This window comes from Nerophis ophidion, unplaced genomic scaffold (genome assembly GCF_033978795.1).
Source record: "Nerophis ophidion isolate RoL-2023_Sa unplaced genomic scaffold, RoL_Noph_v1.0 HiC_scaffold_32, whole genome shotgun sequence".
NCBI classification, from domain to species: Eukaryota; Metazoa; Chordata; class Actinopteri; order Syngnathiformes; family Syngnathidae; genus Nerophis; species Nerophis ophidion.
The window spans coordinates 1,312,710-1,332,409 of NW_026906954.1; the positions used below are offsets into that span (position 1 = coordinate 1,312,710).

The following is a 19,700-nucleotide window of genomic DNA, read 5'->3' on the forward strand; positions in this document are numbered from 1 at the left end:
ATGACGTCATATGCAACCCAGCCCGTGCAAGCTACATTTTTCCAGCACAAAAGTCGCTTTCTTAAACTGAAACCCAATTTTCTACATTAAAATATTAATGACATTTTGGAAAATGGTAAACATGATAAACAGCCTGAAATTATTATCTCTATTGGAGAAATAAAGTTGTTTTAAACAAGCCCAGTTTTTATTTAATGTATTTACTTATATATATTTTTATTTTAATCTCATTTGTATTGTGTCTTATTGTTCCAGGTCTGCTTGGTATGAGCATTGTATTTAATTTGATGTATTTTATATTCCCATGTAATTGTTGAACTTGCTATAAAATATTGAATGGTATTGTGTTGAAAGTGCCTTGATGTGTGTGTGCATTGTATATGTATGTTCAATTATTACAAAAACACAAACAATTGAAAATAAAACAAAAGTGATAGGTCATTGTTTTTTGTCCTTTTAAAAGAGTGTTTTAAACGCTTAGACCCTACAATATCACTTGTTTTTGTGTATTTGTTTCTAATTTATTATGTGTGTATTATAATAAAGCTGCTTCAAGAAACATGACATCACCTCCGACACTTTTATTCTTGTGATGATGACATGACTTTTATGGAGTTAATATTCATGTGTTAGCTGCAGTGGAGGAACTGCCTTGCTGTCAAATATTTCTATCCTCCTCCAGGAAGTGATTTCAAGTCACGTGATTTCCCCGAAATCAGCCGTTAGCAAATGTGTGCGCAAAGCAAACCAGCTTACCTGGTGACAATGACGTGTACAATTCTCATTGGCTCAGGGGAGATTTGATATAAAAGCTGGTTTCCGCCTTGGCGTCCATTTCATGTTTACTCGTCAAGCAAGTTGTCGTCGCCTTGCTTTTCTCTGAGGATTAAAACTAGAAACTTTGTTTTTTTCTGGACTTCCGCACTTTTGTGACATTTAATGATGAACTTGCTTTGCTTCTTCCTCCTAGTTGTACAAACACACAGCGTGACGCCTGGTAAGTCCACTTTCTTTACAACTTTATACACCTCATTCCTACATGCTCAGTCCATACAAAATACTCTCTTTTATTTCTTCTCATTATTATTGACGCTCTTCTCTTCTCATCAGTCAATAGTTTGCATCTTCTTTTGTTGCTCAAACTTTGAACGAGTCAAACTTGTTCAAGTTGTCTCACTTTAACAGCAACATACATCCAACTTTTTACTTTAGCATTTCCGCAAACGTCGGTTTCACTTTTAAATAGGAAAATAACAATAATTAATCCAGGAAACAATCAGGAGTATCAGTTATAAGATGAGATGTAGATCAGAATTATTTAATGTACACAAAAATCACTTTATTGGTGGGAATTATTCTGAAATAATGGATATAATTGACCCCAAAGGGACAAGCGGTAGGAAATGGATGGATGGATTATTGTTTATTGTTTGTTTATTGAGGATCCCCATTAGCCGACGCACAAACGGCAAATAGGGATCCTCTTTTCAAAAGTTCAAAGTAAAATAATAATGCACACATTTATTTACAAATAAAAGAAAGGAAAAATAAAAATACAAAATAACAGTACACACGTCTAATTACAATAAAAGAGAAGAAAAAAACATGAAAGATGAACTCTTAAGTCTAAAAAGTGACTCAATATGATTCTTAAATGCTTTTTACCGGTAATAGTCCTAATATGTAAAAGAAGAGTATTATAATATTGTTGTTGTATTCCATTGTCAACATTCCATCAGGCGGTGCTATATTTCCATGCTTTGGCAGTGACATCACTAGTTGGAACTTCCCCTCACCTGGAAAAACAACTTTCACTTCTCTGCCGGCAATAATGTCATCTATTTATTTGACACTTGAAATAAGTGCAGTTGTTCATGTGTGTGGTCTTAAAGTGAGGTAGAAATGTGAGATGCATGACATCAAAGACACACGCTGTTATTGTCTCCTGGAACAGGAAGTGATTGTTTACTGGGAGAAGCAGCCGTGTTTGAAGTTGAAATGAAGACAGCATCATTTCAAATAGGAATTGTTCAACATGAAAGTCAAGAATCAAATGTTGTTTTGTCTTTCAGTGATTCACACGCTGCAGTATTTCACCACCGCGTGCTCTCAAGTTCCAAACTTCCCAGAGTATGTGGAGGTTGGTTATGTTGATGAAGTTGAGGTGAGTTACTATGACAGCAACATCAGGAAAGCAGAATCCAAACAGGACTGGATGAACAAAATCACAGCAGAGGATCCAAACTACTGGAAGATACAAACAGAGAAGAATGTTGTTGGTGAACATGTCTACAAAGACAACATTGAAAGACTTAAGAAGCGTTTCAACCAAACTGGAGGTTTGTTTATGTTGAACTTTCTACTATTCTAATATATTTGATATTTTGGTAGTGTATTAAAAACACACACTACCTTGTCTCTGTCCATCCCATAATAAGCTGCAACCAAGACATGTTGTGTGTTAGTTTCACTCTGCTTTACAACACTTTGTGTCTCTCAGGTGTTCACACTTTCCAGGTGATGACAGGATGTGAATGGAATGATGAGACTGATGAAGTTAAAGGTTGGAAGCAGTTCAGTTATGATGGAGAAGATTTCATATCGTTGGACATGAAGACATGGACATTTACTGCAGCAAAACAACAAGCTTTCCCCACCAAACTCAAGTGGGACCAGGACACACGTAGACTAGACTACTATAAGTATTATTACACTGAGATATGTCCTTCTTACTTGAAGAAGTATGTGGAGTATGGGAAGAAGGTCCTAATGAGAACAGGTAGAAGCACACCTTGTACTTTCACCTTCTCACATGTTAGCACTCCCCCTATAGGAACATTACTCACATTACACTCTCTCTCTCTCTCCATACTCTTTTCTCTTCACCTCCTTTTCTCTCCATCTTGACCTCCATTTTCTCTTTCTTTCTTTACCTTCATTCTCTCCATCTTTACTTCAATTTTCTCCCCTTTTCTCCATCTTTACCTTTATTTGCTCCTATTCTCTCCATCTTTACCTCCATTTCTATTTTTTTCTGAATCTTTCTCTTCTTTTCTCTCCATCTTTACCTTCATTTTCTCCTTCTTTGCCTTTATTCGCTCCATCCTTACCGTCATTCTCTTTTTCTCTCCATCTTTTACCGTCATTCTCTCCTTTTCTCTCCATCTTTACCTGCATTCTTTCCTTTTCTCTCCATCTTTATGTTCATTCTCTCCATCTTGACCTTCATTCTCACTTTCTATCCTTTTCTTCCATCTTTCCCTTCATGCTCTCCATTTCTCTCCATATTTACCTCCAATCTCTCCTTTTCTATCCATCTTTACCTTTATTCACTCCTATTCTCCCCATCTTTACCTTTTTTCTCTCCATTTTTCTCCATCTTTACATCCATTTCTCCTCCTCTCCTTCTTTATCTTCATTCTCTCATTTTGTTTCCATCTTTACCTTCATTCTCCCCTTTTGTCTCCATCTTTACCTTCTCTCTCTCATTTTCTATCTGTTTTGACCTTCGTTCTCTCCTTTTCTTTCCATCTTACTCCTTTTCTCCCCATTTTTACTTTTATTCTCAACTTTTCTCTCAATCTTTGTCAATTCTCTCCATCTTGACCTCCATTCCCTCCTTTTCTCTCCATCTTTACTTCCATTTTCTCCTTCTCTCTCCTTTACATTCATTCTCTCATTTTTTTCCATCTTTATCTTCTTTCTCCCATTGTCTCCATTTTTACCTTATTTCTCTCCTTTTCTATCTATTTTCCTCCTTTTCTCCCCATTTTTACTTTTATTCTCAACCTTTCTCTCAATCTTTATGTCAATTCTCTTCATCTTTACCTTCTTTCTCTCCTTTTCTCTTTATCTTTAACTTCATTCTCGCCTTCTCTCTCCTTCTTTACCCCATTCTCTCAATGTCTCTCCATTTTTACTTTTATTCTCAACCTTTCTCTCAATCTTTATGACAATTCTCTCCATCTTCACCTGCTTTCTCTCATTTTCTCTTTATCTTTAACTTCATTCTCGCCTTATCTCTCCTTCACGTCCATTCTCTCAATTTCTCTCCATCTTTACCTCCATGTTCTTCTCCATTTTTGCCTCCACTCTCTCCTTTTCTATCCATCTTTACCTCCATTCTTTCCATTTATACCTTTATTCTCTCTTTTCTCTCCATCTTTAACTTCATTATTGCCTCTTCACCTCATCTTTACCTTCATTCTCTCCTTTTCTCTTCTTCTTCACCTTAATTTTCTCCTTCCCTCTCCTTCTTTACCTTCATTTGCTCCATCTGTACCTCCCTTATCTCTTGTCCTCCCCATCTTTACCTCCATTCTCTCCTTTTCTCTCCATCTTTAACTTCATGCTCACCTTTTCTCTTTCTTTTTACCTTAATTTTTTCCTTTTTTTTCTCCATCTTTACCTCCATTCTCTCCTTTTTTTTTGCCATCTTAACTTCATTTTCTCCTTTACCTTTTGTTCCATCCTTACCTTCATTTGTTACATCTTTACCTCCATCTTCTCTCCCTGTCATCCTCCATTCCCACGTGACTTCCTGGGCAGAGCTTCCAAAGGTGTTCCTCCTCCAGAAGACGCCATCCTCTCCGGTCATCTGCATGGCGACAGGTTTCTACCCCGACCGAGCCGACTTGTTTTGGAGGAAAGACGGCGAGCAGATCTTCGAGGACGTGGAGCACGGAGAGCTGCTCCCCAACCACGACGGAACCTTCCAGTTGTCGGTGGAGCTGAAAGTGGAGGTGACGGCCGAGGTGGAGGGCAAGTACGAATGTGTGTTCCAGCTGTCTGGCGTGAAGGAGGACCTGGTCACCAAGCTGGAGAGAAGAAGCATCCTGAGCAACGCAAGCCATGAAGGTGAGAAAGACACATGTTGAATAGTGTCAATGGAAGCACCTGATGTGACTTGTCAAACAAATCAATCATACCATACCAACAGGCAACGTGAGCGTCACTGCCACGCTGGCGGTCCTCGCTGTGGTGCTCCTCCTGGCGGCCCCCATCATCATCATCTTCATCATCAAGCGTCGCCCAAGCAGACAAGGTGAGGGACACAAATGTTTCCTCTTTCAGGAAGACGCCAACAAGTCTCTGCCGGCATTCATCAGATGTGAATTTCACCTGCTTTCTCTTTCATTTCAGCCCAATACCATGCAGCTGGTAAGTAAAACATCTTCTCTTTCTTGGAAACCAGAACAATAAACAAAGCACACTTTGTAAGTTTACCCCCACAAAGACGATCATTTATGACTGATTCATCTTTGTTATACACCTTTTATGTCTGCTATATTCAATATAATATTGACTTTCTGTTACATTCTGGATTGTTGGTATCTTTGTAAGGGTCAACTTGCAAACTTGCTGTTTGAAGGTGTGATGTAGACACCTGTTACAAGTTTAGCAGGGAAATAAAAGCTTCCCTCCATCAGGAGTAGCTTGATACTGGTGTAAGCCCACACAATAGAAAGTATCGCAGCCAACTTTTGATGAGTGCTAATGATAAAGAACATCTAGGGCCTGATCTATTAAAGGTTTGTGTGTATTCAAACATGTGCAAACCTCATCTACTTAACTCCTGCCCAGAGTCTCTGAAATGAGCAAAATAGAGAGCGCAATCCACTTAGCGTGTCTGTCTTCATGTACAGTCGTGGTCAAAAGTTTACATACACTTGAAAAGAACATCATGTCATGGCTGTCTTCAGTTTCCAATCATTTCTACAACCCTTATGTGTTTGTGATGTAGTGATTGGAGCACATACTTGTTGGTCACTAAAAACTTTCATGGAGTTTGCTTCTTTTATGAATTTATTATGGGTCTACTGTACATGTGAGCAAATGTGCTGGGTCAAAAGTGTACATACAGCAATGTTAATATTTGCTTACATGTCCCTTGGCAAGTTTCACTGCAATAAGATGCTTTTGGTAGCCATCCACAAGCTTCTGCTTGAATTTCTGACCACTTCTCTTGACAAAATTGGGGCAGTTCTGACATGGACTTTTTTCTTCAGCATTGTCCACACGTTTAAGTCAGGACTTCGGGAAGGCCATTCTAAAACCTTCATTCTAACACGATTTAGCCATTCCTTGACCACTTTTGACATGTGTTTGGGGTCATTGTCCTGTCTGAACATCCAACTGCACCCAAAACCCAACCTCCTGGCTGATGATTTTAGATTGTCCTGAAGAATTTGGAGGTAATCCTCCTTTTTCATTGTCCCATTTACTCTCTGTAAAGCAGCAGTTCCATTTACAGAAAAACAGGCCCAGAGTATAATATTACCACCACTACGCTTGACGGTTAGCATGGTCTTCCTGGGATTGAAGGCCTCACCTTTTCTCCTCCAAACATATTGCTGGGTATTGTGGCCAAACAGCTCACTTTTTGTTTCATCTGAACACAGAACTTTCCTCCAGAAAGTCTTATCTTTGTCCATGTGATGTCAGATGAAAAAAAAAAAAGGAGCTGTTTGGTCACAATACCTAGCAGTATGTTTGGAGGAGAAAAGGTGAGGCCTTGAATCCAAGGAACACCATTCCCACCGTCAAGCATGGTGGTGGTTGTTAAATATGGGTGAATACCCACGCGTCTATTCTGATTCACAACTTTTAATCAACTGCTGCACAGAGGAAAAACCGGAAACACTTTTTCCTTCCCACACATCAACACTGTGCATGTGTTAACTCCGTATCCTGCCCATAAACACTGTGCATGTGTTAACTCCGTATCCTGCCCATAAACACTGTGCATGTGTTAACTCCGTATCCTGCCCATAAACACTGTGCATGTGTTAACTCCGTATCCTGCCCATAAACACTGTGCATGTGTTAACTCCGTATCCTGCCCATAAACACTGTGCATGCGTTAACCCAGTATATGGAGAAACATGTTAACAATCTCCCTATCTTTTATATAAAAAAAATAAATAGCACATGTTTGTTAAGAACAAATACATGTCTTTTTAAACAACAGAAACAATACAATCAACTTAGGTAAGAACCCATTTTCCTTCACTCAATTCTTTCAAAAGCATCAAGGGTGATGCCCCCTTTTTCGTAAGACAGTCAGCCAGTTGAGCTTTTGTTGCTGACCAGAGTACCTTTTGTATTTTTTTCTTGTGAATAAGTTCTTTGATGCCACTTATATCTAACCGAAGCCTTTTCTCTGTTGCCTGTTTTGTTGATCGAAGAGCATCATAGAGAGAATGATTATCAGTCACACAAAGTAACGCTGGAGCATTTAGACCAGCGGTGCCAGTAGTGAGCTCAGAATAGAGGGTGGCAAGAAACACTGCATTGTCTATTCCATCCGACATGGCCAGAGTTTCTCCGGCAAGGGTGCTTCGCACCACACGTCGAATTCTCTTGGACTGCCAGAAAAGGGGGGAGAATTTACCTCCTTTTCCCATTGGGGTGATCAACATGCCCCCTTGTGTACCTCCATCAGGAAGATTTCCCAATGAAGCATCGCTGAATACAGTTAGGTTTAAGGCACTATCATTTCCCAAATGTTGAAATTTTAAAGTCACTTTTTCAGCTTTAAGTTTACGAGCTAACTTATTAGCATTGTGAATTGATTGCACAGTCGCATTCTTTAGACTAGAGGCCAGACCACAAGAATCAAACATTACGTCAGGTCTTGTCTGTTTTGCAACCCAGAGTATCTGTCCTATTTTTGATCTGAGTTGTTCTTTTTCTGTTTCATTAAGAGGAGCATCTCTTTCTAGAGCACGGACTGGCTGTAAGTGAATGGGGTGCAGACTTTCAATGTTGCTGATGCAACTCTACACAATCATTAACAGTTTCAATATCCATTCCCAAATAGCAGAAATTGTCATGTTCCTCACGTCCCACTTGGAACTCAGACTTCAGTTTAGGAATGACATTTTCTGAAAAGTTTGATGAGCCTGCCCACATAAAATCATCTACGTGACATGCGAGTACACCTGTCACTGTGTTTTCATCATCCAGCCAATAAAATACTGCTGGGTCTACCTGTGACACTTTACCACCTGTGCTCAGCATGATTTCCTTCACCTTGTTGTATGAATAGAGAGATGCATCAGCAAGCCCATACACACACTTCTTTAGTTTCCAAATAACCCCCTTACTGTTAGCTTCTGGAGGAGGGTGGACATAAATGTCTCTCGACAACTCCATACCCTGTAAAAAGGCAGACCTAATGTCCGTGGAATTGACTTTCCAATGATTTTGACAAATGACACTTAGCAATAGTCTTAGAGATTCAGAAGCACAGGTTGGTGAATCTTTTTGTAGATTTTTGAAATGAAGTTCTTCAAACCCCCTTGCTACAAGTCTGGCTTTGGGTACAATACCTGTGTTACTTTCTTTGAGACTACAGACCCACCTAGTGGAGATACACTTTTGTCCTGTATTTTCAAAAACATTATTGCTTTTCCAGCTTTCTATCTCTGCCTGTTTGGCTGCATCAAATGAGATGTCTTTTGTTATGAGTACATCAGCCTCCCCGACAGCTGACTCAGTGTTAAGATGCTGTACACACCACATGTCAACAGCCTCTTTTAGTCCAGTACTGCCATCCGGCTCAATATGCTGCACATTATACCAGGTTTTATAGCTTCCTGTTGCTTTACCTGCTCTACTGAGTACTTTAGCCCTACATGTTACACTTGTATCTCTTTTCACAAAAGTTACAATCTGTCCTGTTTTTAACTTCACATTAGAAGCAGGGAGAAGGTTATCACAGGCACTGTGATTCATTTGAGGTGCATCACTTTGAATTACACCTTCACTTGTGTTTCCCTCTCCATCACTGTCGTGTTCACTTTCACTGTCTGTGTTTTTTTCATTATCTGAGCCACATGATGGTCCGTGTAGAGCATCTGTGTCACTATCAGCGGTTATGTTCTCTTCATGTTTTTCACATCCTGTTTCAGTGTGAACTTTACTTTGTGTCATTTCCTTGTCTTTAATCTGTGTGTGCACCTTATCAAGTCGTGAATGATGAACTCTAACTAGAATACCTCCATGTCTTCCAAACACAACAGCTCCATCTTGACCAATCACCACTCCTGGTCCCTTCCACTCTGCACTATCTCCTTGTTTATAGTAAACCTTTTCTCCTGTCTCATATTTTTCATCTGTGTGTCTAAGCTGTTTTCTTAATGCCCTTCTTATCCTCTCTGAACATTCAACTTCAGTGAAAGCCTTCCTTGAGGCATGCAGAGCTGATATGTGTTCTCCTACTCTTGTGCTCACTGTAGTGCAGGTAGCTCATTTACCAATACATTGGGAAGATTAGGATTTTGACCAAATACCAGTTGATGTGGACTATAACCATGTACACTGTGCATGCAGTTCTTAGCCATTAAGGCCCAGTCCAAGGCAGTACTCCAGTCACAATCTTTTTCCTGTTTAACTTTCTGGATGATGTTCGTGAGTGTCTGATTATGACGTTCCAAAAGTCCGTTGCTCCATGGGCTGTATCCTGCGGTTGTCTTGATCTCGATATTGAAGTTTTCTGCCATGTCCCTGAACTCTACATTGTTAAATTCTCCTTCTTGGGAGGACCATGGACACTTATCCATGTGTGGATGAAAGAGTTGACAATTACAGAAGATTTCTTGGTTTTCACAATATTTCCAGCGCTGAAACGTGTGAAATGGTCCATTATATGTAAATACCAAATGCCTGACTCAAGCTCGTGCAGGTCCACCGCCACAGTTTCATTGTATTCCGAAGCAAGAGGCAAACCAACAGCTAGCTTTGGCTTTGTCTTGCTATATCTTTGGCACGTGTGACATGCATCCACTATTTGTTGCAAAATATTGACACAGTCCTGGTCTTTGTTCCCTGAACTTTGATTTAGCCTGTGCAGGCGATCTGCTGATGCATGGCCAAATTGTCTGTGAAGTTTGAGGAGGACCTTGTTCTTCTCGATTGTGGACATGTTTTCTGTTACAATCAGGACTTCATCTTCAGCACATAAATCTTGAATCTGATATTCCATGTCATCTTTGTCTCTTATGTCTACACAGTAATGTCCTGAGCTGGTAAACTGAAGAGGTATCTGCTGCTCAAACATCACTACCCTGTCGTTTTCTATGTCTAACGTAGTTCCTGCCTTTTTTAATGATGTTTTACTCAGCAGGAGTGGAATATCGACTTTGACAACTTCTGTCTCAATGTTACACTTTGTCCATCCTATTTTAGCAGGTAGATGCACTTTTCTGGTGGAATGAATCACATTTCCATCTCCAAAACGAAACATTCTGTTGCTAGACCTTTCTGTACTTCTTAGCTTATTTACCTGCTTTTAATTGGGATTTTGTACAAAACTTTCAAGCCACTTTTCTCCACACACTGTGCGAGTGCAGGCGGTGTCTATGATCGCTGAGCTTGCTGCTTCAGTCATAAAAAAAAATATTCTGATTCACAACTTTTAATCAACTGCTGCACAGAGGAAAAACACTTTTTCCTTCCCGCCCATCAACACTGCGCATGCGTTAACCCAGTATATGGAGAAACATGTTAACAGTGGTAGTATTATGCTCTGGGCCTGTTTTGCAGCCAATAAAACTGGTGATTTAAATGGGACAATGAAAAAGAAGGATTAGCTCCAAAGTCTTCAGGACAAGCTAACATCATCAACCCGGAGGTTGGGTCTTGGGCGCTTTTGGATGTTCCAACAGGACAATGACCCCAAACACACGTCAAAAGTGGCAAAGGAATGGCCAAATCAGGCAAGAATGAAGGTTTTAGAATGGCCTTCCCAAAGTCCTGACTTATATGTGTGGACAATGCTGAAAAGTCCATGTCAGAAAACCAACACATTTAGCTGAACTACACCAATTTTGTCAAAAGGAGGGGTCACAAACTCAAAAACCAAAAGCACCTTTTTGCAGTGAAACTTGCCAAGGGACATGTAAGCAAATATTAACATTGCTGTATGTACACTTTTGACCCAGCACATGTACAGTAGACCCATAATAAATTCATAAAAGAAGCAAACTTCATGAATGTTTTTAGTGAGCAACAAGTTTGTGCTCCAATCACTACATCACAAAAAAAAAAAAGAGTTGTAGAAATGATTGGAAACTGAAGTCAGCCATGACATGATGTTCTTTACAAGTGTATGTAAACTTTTGACCTGACTAAGACACTGGAGGGCTGCTTGCACATGAGCCTTGAAGCCAAGCTGAACCTGTTTGGAGACTTAGTCTTAGACTAGTCAGGAAGTAGAAGAGCAGAATTCCCAGCTGCAAAGATGTGATATGAGTGAAGATGGACTTCCTTCACCAGAGTGAGGTGTGGGCTTAGCATGAGCAGCGTAAGCAGCTCACGGTGCGTTTTGTGCTCCGCCAGCTGGTGACGGTGGTAACCAGCTCTCAGAGAGACGTGAAGGCTGAAGGCTGAGTGACACACAGCACAGTGAGGACTTTGCTTTTTCACGCACCTCCAAATGTTCTTCTGACTTTGTGTGAAGATGATGTTCACTCTGCCACATGCTAACATCTGCACCTGCTTTTGTTGGGAATGTGCTGAGTCATCTTCTTCCTCCAGGATGCTTTGTGCACTGGAACACAGAGAGATGTCTCCATCGCTGAGGGACCTCATCACACTTGGACTTTTCTTTCACATCTGCACTAATTGCTCCTCGTCTTACACCATGTCTTCTTTGGCTGTTTATGGCTGACAAAACACCTTCAATCTGCATTTGTCAACAATACTTTGTCAGATGTTGATCTTTGTGTCCATGTAGTTGTGATGTCATCATTTGGGGCTCATGTGTCATCACATTGACAAGGATTTCTTCTTTCCTTTTCAAACCAATAGACAGCTGCTTATCAGTGAATATCACCTTGTGTCACATCTCATCATTATTTTTAACAATATTTTGCAACATTAGTACCATTTTTAACTACTTCCGTATGCTAATATTAATTGTTTTTGATGTAATATTTAAGAATGATGATTATGAGAACTGCTGTCCAGTTGTTATATCTTCTTTTCTGATGACATTAGTCTCATTTGCAATGCAGTTGCACTTCCAAGACCATTAGATGGCAGCACTCTATAACTATTTATGCTATGTTGTCCAACTAGAAAGTAGCTTTTTTTCAGGAAGTTAACTTTTTAGGTTGCGCCCTACAAAGTGCCAATACTGTAAGAATAGTTATTACACAAAATTGTAAAATTCGAACTATAATCTTAGTTGTTTCCTTTACCAAATTCCAAGGTGTTGAAATCGCCATGTAAAACCACTCATGTAAGTAGTAGCCTGTCTTTGGTAAATCCTATGTAAATTAGCAATAAGCTAGCGCATTTTGGAAGAGTGTCGCATTACTTTATGTTTGCGCTGTTTTTTTATTAAGCACTGTGTTGGTGTTGAAAATGGCAACATGACTTTTAGGGAGTTTGGCTGAGTCCGGCCTGAGTGCTGCTTGAGTGATTGTTTACCTGAGCCCGTGTTTAGTCTGAAAGCAGACATGACGTCACATGCAACAAAGGTATCCAACTTGATTTTACATAATTGATAGTACTGAGGGAATCGGGTCATCACCTACAAAAGTACTGAATTGGGTAGCCAACCTTACCAGTTAGTGTGACGGAGGGGGACAGTGACACAACATTTTTATGACAAAGCGTTGCAAAATATTTATATTTTTTGAAACAATTTGCTGTTTTTTCCGTTCCTTTTTGCATAATCATATTTTTTCTTGATTGCCAAACATGCTGAGGATGTCATTTGGGAAGTAAACAAGGTAGGCCGTTCATATAGTCTTGATATTCAGTGTTTTATGTGTACAATGTTTCATGTACATTCTGGGGGTTTTATTCAGTAAAAACTTGTCAAATACAATTTCTGTTTTGGAGGTGCTTTGTCATTACACACATGATAACACTTCTTGCTTGCAGTCATGCAAAACAAGTATTAAATGATCTTAATTAAGCCTTTACCATGTCGGAAAAGTGACAATTTGAAATATTTTGTCAATTGTCAACAGAAAGAATGAATGACAGAGTTCTTTATTAAAACACAATATTTAATGGAAATGACTGCAAATTTAAGAGAGTAAAATAACACAATTCACCTGTTCTTCTGTTGATGCTAGTAGTGGAATGGTATACACATCTGCTGTGTGTGACAGTGGGTGTGGGTACGATTCCCGGTCAGGATGGGAAGGTAAACATTGATCTGAATCATCATGATTGTTGTGCTGTGGCGACTTCTCATGGGAAAAAATGAAAGACATTTACTGATTTAATTATATTAATTGTATTATTTTGCACTCCAACATTAATTATTTGGTCATGTTTTTATTACAATGTGATCTTATTACTCCGAGACGTGTGTAATGAAATACAGGTTTCAGTCAAATAGTAAAACATGTTTTTCACAATGTCAGGGTTCAAACATCGATGACATCTATTAAACAAGACAAGAAGCACGGAAATAAACAGAGACGGAATTAAATTTTGCTCGGTTTGAGGAGAAACATGTTGACCTGTAACCTCTTACAGTGTCACCCACGCTCTCACGGAAAAATGTTCACGTCTCCTCTTTTATTTGGATATTCCCTGTTTACATAACAGCAGCTGTTTCTAAAGGAATGGGGGTATGTAAACAGCCATTGTTTTTGGTCACATTAACACAAAAGAAAAAGATACCTCAGGCTTGTACTGGTCCTGGATCGAGCTTGGGCAAGTCTTGGATCACAATAGCTAACCCTTCCCGTCTCCTCCCATCGTACACAGCTAAATTTTCCAATCCTTTGGATTATTGCAACAAAGACAGCTTCCGTCTGTTCACTGGGAACTCAGAGAACGGAAAGTTTTTTTGATAATTTACATACAATATTTCTGACACACATAAATAAAGAAGGTAAAAACAAGAAAACAAACAGAAAAATCACCATGCCAGTAGAGATGAAGACAATCTGCCAACAAAATGTCTCCTACTTATTTTTTCAGAGACTTGTCAAGCCTGCGTGTGATGATGTGGCCTGCCAGTTAAAAAGTTTGCCCAAGTTATTCTAGTCACTTATGCACAGATGAGATGTGTCGGCCTCAAAATATTACTTTGCATCACTTTTTGGCAACCAACAATTCATTGATTGAATTAATACATCCAAACACTTTATTGATATGTATGATGTGCATGAACAAAGAACAGTTGATGTTGTATGTAGCCTATAAACAAGGAAGAGGTTTGTAACACATCAACATCAACAAGTCCTTTAAAGTCTCATTAATGTCACAGAATTGGACAAATCTTTGACTTTTCCAACCTAGCAAAGGCTTTAGATCATGCTACTTTTGTTGAACAAATGTTTTGCAGGTACAATAGTCTAGATAAACCTGCTTTCAAATCAACTTTAAAGAGACCTTATCTTTTATACTTTATGTTTGAGTGGACTAAATGTACTGTCATTTTAGCTGACTAAAATGTTGTGTGATGTGGTTGACTTAAACTAAATCCATTTAGATTTAGCAGAGAGAAACTATTGTTAGTCACCTTGAGACTCTCACTGAAACCTAATAATCAGGTGATAAATCTGGAGGTAATAATGGACTCAGACTTGAACTTTAACAGCCGCATGAAGTCGATAACATCGGCAGCTTTTACCACCTGAAACACTTTCTCAACATCAGAGGAATAATGTCTGAATCAGACTTGGAGAGACTAAGTCTTTGTCTCCAGCAGTTTGGACTACTGTAATGCTCTTTTCACTTGGCTCTTTAAACCAGCTGTAAAGCAACTGCAGTACACCCAGAATACTGCTGCTCAAGTCCTGACTAGAACTAGGAAATATGATCATATCAGTCCATATCAGTCCTGGCTTCCTGTAGCTACTCAGCTTTCCTTGTGTACAAGTCCTTTCATGGTCTTGTGCCAAAGTACATCTCTGACATGTTAGCTCTGAGAACTTTGTTTTATGAGGATTATTCTTCTTTTATTTTGAAGTATTTTCCATGGTTACTTCCATTTTATTGTTGCCTTCTTGTCATTTTCTGTACAGCACTTTGAATTGTGCTCTATAAATAAACTGGCCTTCCCTAATTGTTTTCAGAATAAAACACTTATTTCCAGCTTCAGAGGCACTGCTCATTTCTAGATGTAGAGATGTTGATTTGAGATATCTTCATTCAAGATGTCTTATCAAGTCAAATGTTTGACTAGTTGTTCAATGGATAGGTTGGGCTTCAGTTGAAGAAAAACAGCTGATGAGGAAGTTGGGCTGCAAACTTGACACACCTGTTGTGCTTGCCAGGTCACGTGATTTCCCAGAAAAGCCACTCAAGCATTTACCTGAGGTGGCCACTAGGGGCGCTCTCTAGCTAAGGTGACCAGAGTGGTGTCTAGAGAGAGTGTGGACAAGCAAACAACAGACGCCATGTTGGGGACCAACTGAATCATTTCATGTTAGTTTTCCTAATAATAGCTCTAATTATTATTGTACTTCAGCTCATAAACTTGCAATCAAGTATATTTTTAGGACAATTTTGCATCTATACTTGATGCACTCGGCCGCTACGTTCATGCAGTGTTTAGTCAGAGGAGACACGGACATCAGCGTGGATCTACAGGAGCTTTAGTTTTCAATTCGCCACAGAGTGAATTCCCGTCCTTCAACAATCGCTATTTCTTTGGAAACAAAGTAAATAATATATACAAATAAATATATATATTATATGTAGCCTATTATTTAAACACTACTGACAAGTGATGCACCCAAAATGTGGTGGTCTTTGCTCACCAAAAGCGGATGTTGTGGTGAGCAAACAAATATCCACGGCACACACGAATGACGTAGCTCGCCCAAAGCTGATGAGCAAGTCACATTCAGGTCGCATTACGTTGAGACAGAAGTTCCACTTAATAAAATGACATTCCAATTTGAATCAGGACTACTTCCTGATGTGGCCTCAATCTGATGCCAAAAGATCAGATTTGAAGGACTTTGGAGAGTTTGGACTGTCACAAAAAATCAGATCTTTGTCACTTGAGGGCAAAAAATTATCAGATTTGGTGTGCAGTGTAAACGCGTCTATAAGACCTGCTCAGTGGTCTTGTGGTTAGAGTGTCCGCCCTGAGACTGGAAGGTGGAGAGTTTATAAGACCTGCTCAGTGGTCTTGTGGTTAGAGTGTCCGCCCTGAGACTGGAAGGTGGAGAGTCTATAAGACCTGCTCAGTGGTCTTGTGGTTAGAGTGTCCGCCCTGAGACTGGAAGGTGGAGAGTCTATAAGACCTGCTCAGTGGTCTTGTGGTTAGAGTGTCCGCCCTGAGACTGGAAGGTGGAGAGTTTATAAGACCTGCTCAGTGGTCTTGTGGTTAGAGTGTCCGCCCTGAGACTGGAAGGTGGAGAGTCTATAAGACCTGCTCAGTGGTCTTGTGGTTAGAGTGTCCGCCCTGAGACTGGAAGGTGGAGAGTCTATAAGACCTGCTCAGTGGTCTTGTGGTTAGAGTGTCCGCCCTGAGACTGGAAGGTGGAGAGTTTATAAGACCTGCTCAGTGGTCTTGTGGTTAGAGTGTCCGCCCTGAGACTGGAAGGTGGAGAGTCTATAAGACCTGCTCAGTGGTCTTGTGGTTAGAGTGTCCGCCCTGAGACTGGAAGGTGGAGAGTTTATAAGACCTGCTCAGTGGTCTTGTGGTTAGAGTGTCCGCCCTGAGACTGGAAGGTGGAGAGTCTATAAGACCTGCTCAGTGGTCTTGTGGTTAGAGTGTCCGCCCTGAGACTGGAAGGTGGAGAGTCTATAAGACCTGCTCAGTGGTCTTGTGGTTAGAGTGTCCGCCCTGAGACTGGAAGGTGGAGAGTTTATAAGACCTGCTCAGTGGTCTTGTGGTTAGAGTGTCCGCCCTGAGACTGGAAGGTGGAGAGTCTATAAGACCTGCTCAGTGGTCTTGTGGTTAGAGTGTCCGCCCTGAGACTGGAAGGTGGAGAGTCTATAAGACCTGCTCAGTGGTCTTGTGGTTAGAGTGTCCGCCCTGAGACTGGAAGGTGGAGAGTCTATAAGACCTGCTCAGTGGTCTTGTGGTTAGAGTGTCCGCCCTGAGACTGGAAGGTGGAGAGTCTATAAGACCTGCTCAGTGGTCTTGTGGTTAGAGTGTCCGCCCTGAGACTGGAAGGTGGAGAGTCTATAAGACCTGCTCAGTGGTCTTGTGGTTAGAGTGTCCGCCCTGAGACTGGAAGGTGGAGAGTCTATAAGACCTGCTCAGTGGTCTTGTGGTTAGAGTGTCCGCCCTGAGACTGGAAGGTGGAGAGTCTATAAGACCTGCTCAGTGGTCTTGTGGTTAGAGTGTCCGCCCTGAGACTGGAAGGTGGAGAGTTTATAAGACCTGCTCAGTGGTCTTGTGGTTAGAGTGTCCGCCCTGAGACTGGAAGGTGGAGAGTCTATAAGACCTGCTCAGTGGCCTTGTGGTTAGAGTGTCCGCCCTGAGACTGGAAGGTGGAGAGTCTATAAGACCTGCTCAGTGGCCTTGTGGTTAGAGTGTCCGCCCTGAGACTGGAAGGTGGAGAGTTTATAAGACCTGCTCAGTGGTCTTGTGGTTAGATTGTCCGCCCTGAGACTGGAAGGTGGAGAGTCTATAAGACCTGCTCAGTGGCCTTGTGGTTAGAGTGTCCGCCCTGAGACTGGAAGGTGGAGAGTCTATAAGACCTGCTCAGTGGTCTTGTGGTTAGAGTGTCCGCCCTGAGACTGGAAGGTGGAGAGTCTATAAGACCTGCTCAGTGGTCTTGTGGTTAGAGTGTCCGCCCTGAGACTGGAAGGTGGAGAGTCTATAAGACCTGCTCAGTGGTCTTGTGGTTAGAGTGTCCGCCCTGAGACTGGAAGGTGGAGAGTTCAAACCCTGGGCGAGTCGTACCAAGGACTATAAAAATGGGAGCCATTACCTCCCTGCTTGGCACTCAGCATCAAGGCTTGGAATTGGGGTTTAAATCACCAAAATGATTCCTGAGCGCGGCCACCGCTGCTGCTCACTGCTCCCCTCACCTCCCAGGATCTGAACATGGTGATGGGTTAAATGCAGAGGATAAATTCACCACATTGAGTGTGTGTGTGTGACTATCTTTGGGACTTAAACTGAAAAAATAATAAAAAAAATATATTCTAATGAGTCACTCATTTAATCACATCAAGGATTATTTGTTACATTTGTTCACCTTCATAAATCATGTGTTGTGTGTTGATAACTGAAAATGTGAAACGAAGAGGTACATTTTAATTGTTTCATCTTTTATATAGGCATAAGGCATTTCAAGAAATTCAATATTAATAACTATATTTGTATATGTCAATAAGAATGTAAGATGAGGGTGCTAATGCACAATCTTATGTATGTTCTCTTCTCTTATTATAAACAGGAGGCTGCAACAACAATGCCAACACACAGCAATTCCACTCAATCTATGCCAAGCTGGCTGTACACTGTGGCATTGAAGCCAGCAAAACTGGAAATGCCACAACTAAGATCCTCCCGATGACGAAGGACTCGGAGGACAGCATTCCAGGTGCCTTTAAGGTGGTGCCAAGATTAGCAACACTTAAATTACACTACTTTTTAAACAATACCAGACCCATAATGTACAATATATTTGCGCAAAGTATCAATATCAGACCCATATTGCCGATACCGGCATGGATTTTACTTGGTATCGGTTCTGAATAAAAATCAGTGGTATTGCACATCACCAGAATTGGGAGACACCTTCTCCAGGACTTTGGCCAAAAATGTCAGGTTTGATATGGGCAGATGGTTGTTGAGCAATGTGGCATAAAGACTATTACTTTTACAATTACTAAGGTTGTGTAATAACCAGTGTGTATAAAATGATTGGTGTTTACGGCGGTCACTCACCCTGTCTGGTCAACACGTACGTGCAGAGAACACGTGCACACGTACAAAAGCAGTCCAAGAGAGGCCACAAACAATTTGCAATCATGTTATTGTTAAGATAGGATTTACATTTAATTGAACTATCCAAATGACTATTATTAGCTAACAACAGCCACATGTAATGCATGTGTTACGCAGGTATGTAGTTACATCATTACATCCAAATGACTATTATTAGCTAACAACTAATGCATGTGTTACGCAGGTATGTAGTTACATCATTACATCCAAATGACTATTATTAGCTAACAACAGCCACATGTAATGCATGTGTTACGCAGGTATGTAGTTACATCATTACATCCAAATGACTATTATTAGCTAACAACAGCCACATGTAATGCATGTGTTACGCAGGTATGTAGTTACATCATTACATCCAAATGACTATTATTAGCTAACAACAGCCACATCTAATGCATGTGTTACGCAGGTATGTAGTTACATCATTACATCCAAATGACTATTATTAGCTAACAACAGCCACATGTAATGCATGTGTTACGCAGGTATGTAGTTACATCATTACATCCAAATGACTATTATTAGCTAACAACTAATGCATGTGTTACGCAGGTATGTAGTTACATCATTACATCCAAATGACTATTATTAGCTAACATCTAATGCATGTGTTACGCAGGTATGTAGTTACATCATTACATCCAAATGACTATTATTAGCTAACATCTAATGCATGTGTTACGCAGGTATGTAGTTACATCATTACATCCAAATGACTATTATTAGCTAACATCTAATGCATGTGTTACGCAGGTATGTAGTTACATCATTACATCCAAATGACTATTATTAGCTAACA

At 40.4% G+C, this 19,700-nt stretch overlaps 1 protein-coding gene across 4 annotated transcripts; it reads left to right on the forward strand.

The window, feature by feature from the left end:
- Positions 1 to 815: 815 nt before the first annotated feature.
- LOC133546570 (major histocompatibility complex class I-related gene protein-like) lies at positions 816 to 18,664 on the forward strand. 4 transcript variants are annotated; one of them, XM_061892339.1, is made up of 8 exons: positions 816 to 997; positions 2,073 to 2,339; positions 2,501 to 2,779; positions 4,549 to 4,857; positions 4,940 to 5,044; positions 5,143 to 5,160; positions 11,344 to 11,409; positions 11,542 to 12,841. In XM_061892339.1, the coding sequence occupies exons 1-7, from the start codon at positions 940 to 942 to the stop codon at positions 11,385 to 11,387; spliced, it is 1,080 nt and encodes a 359-aa protein (XP_061748323.1). In that variant the 5' UTR covers positions 816 to 939; the 3' UTR covers positions 11,388 to 11,409; positions 11,542 to 12,841. The 4 variants fall into 4 exon arrangements, with proteins under 4 accessions (XP_061748323.1, XP_061748320.1, XP_061748322.1 ...); XM_061892336.1 differs by lacking the exons at positions 11,344 to 11,409; positions 11,542 to 12,841 and adding an exon at positions 18,345 to 18,664; XM_061892338.1 differs by having other exon boundaries at positions 11,344 to 12,841.
- The last annotated feature ends 1,036 nt before the right edge of the window (positions 18,665 to 19,700 follow it).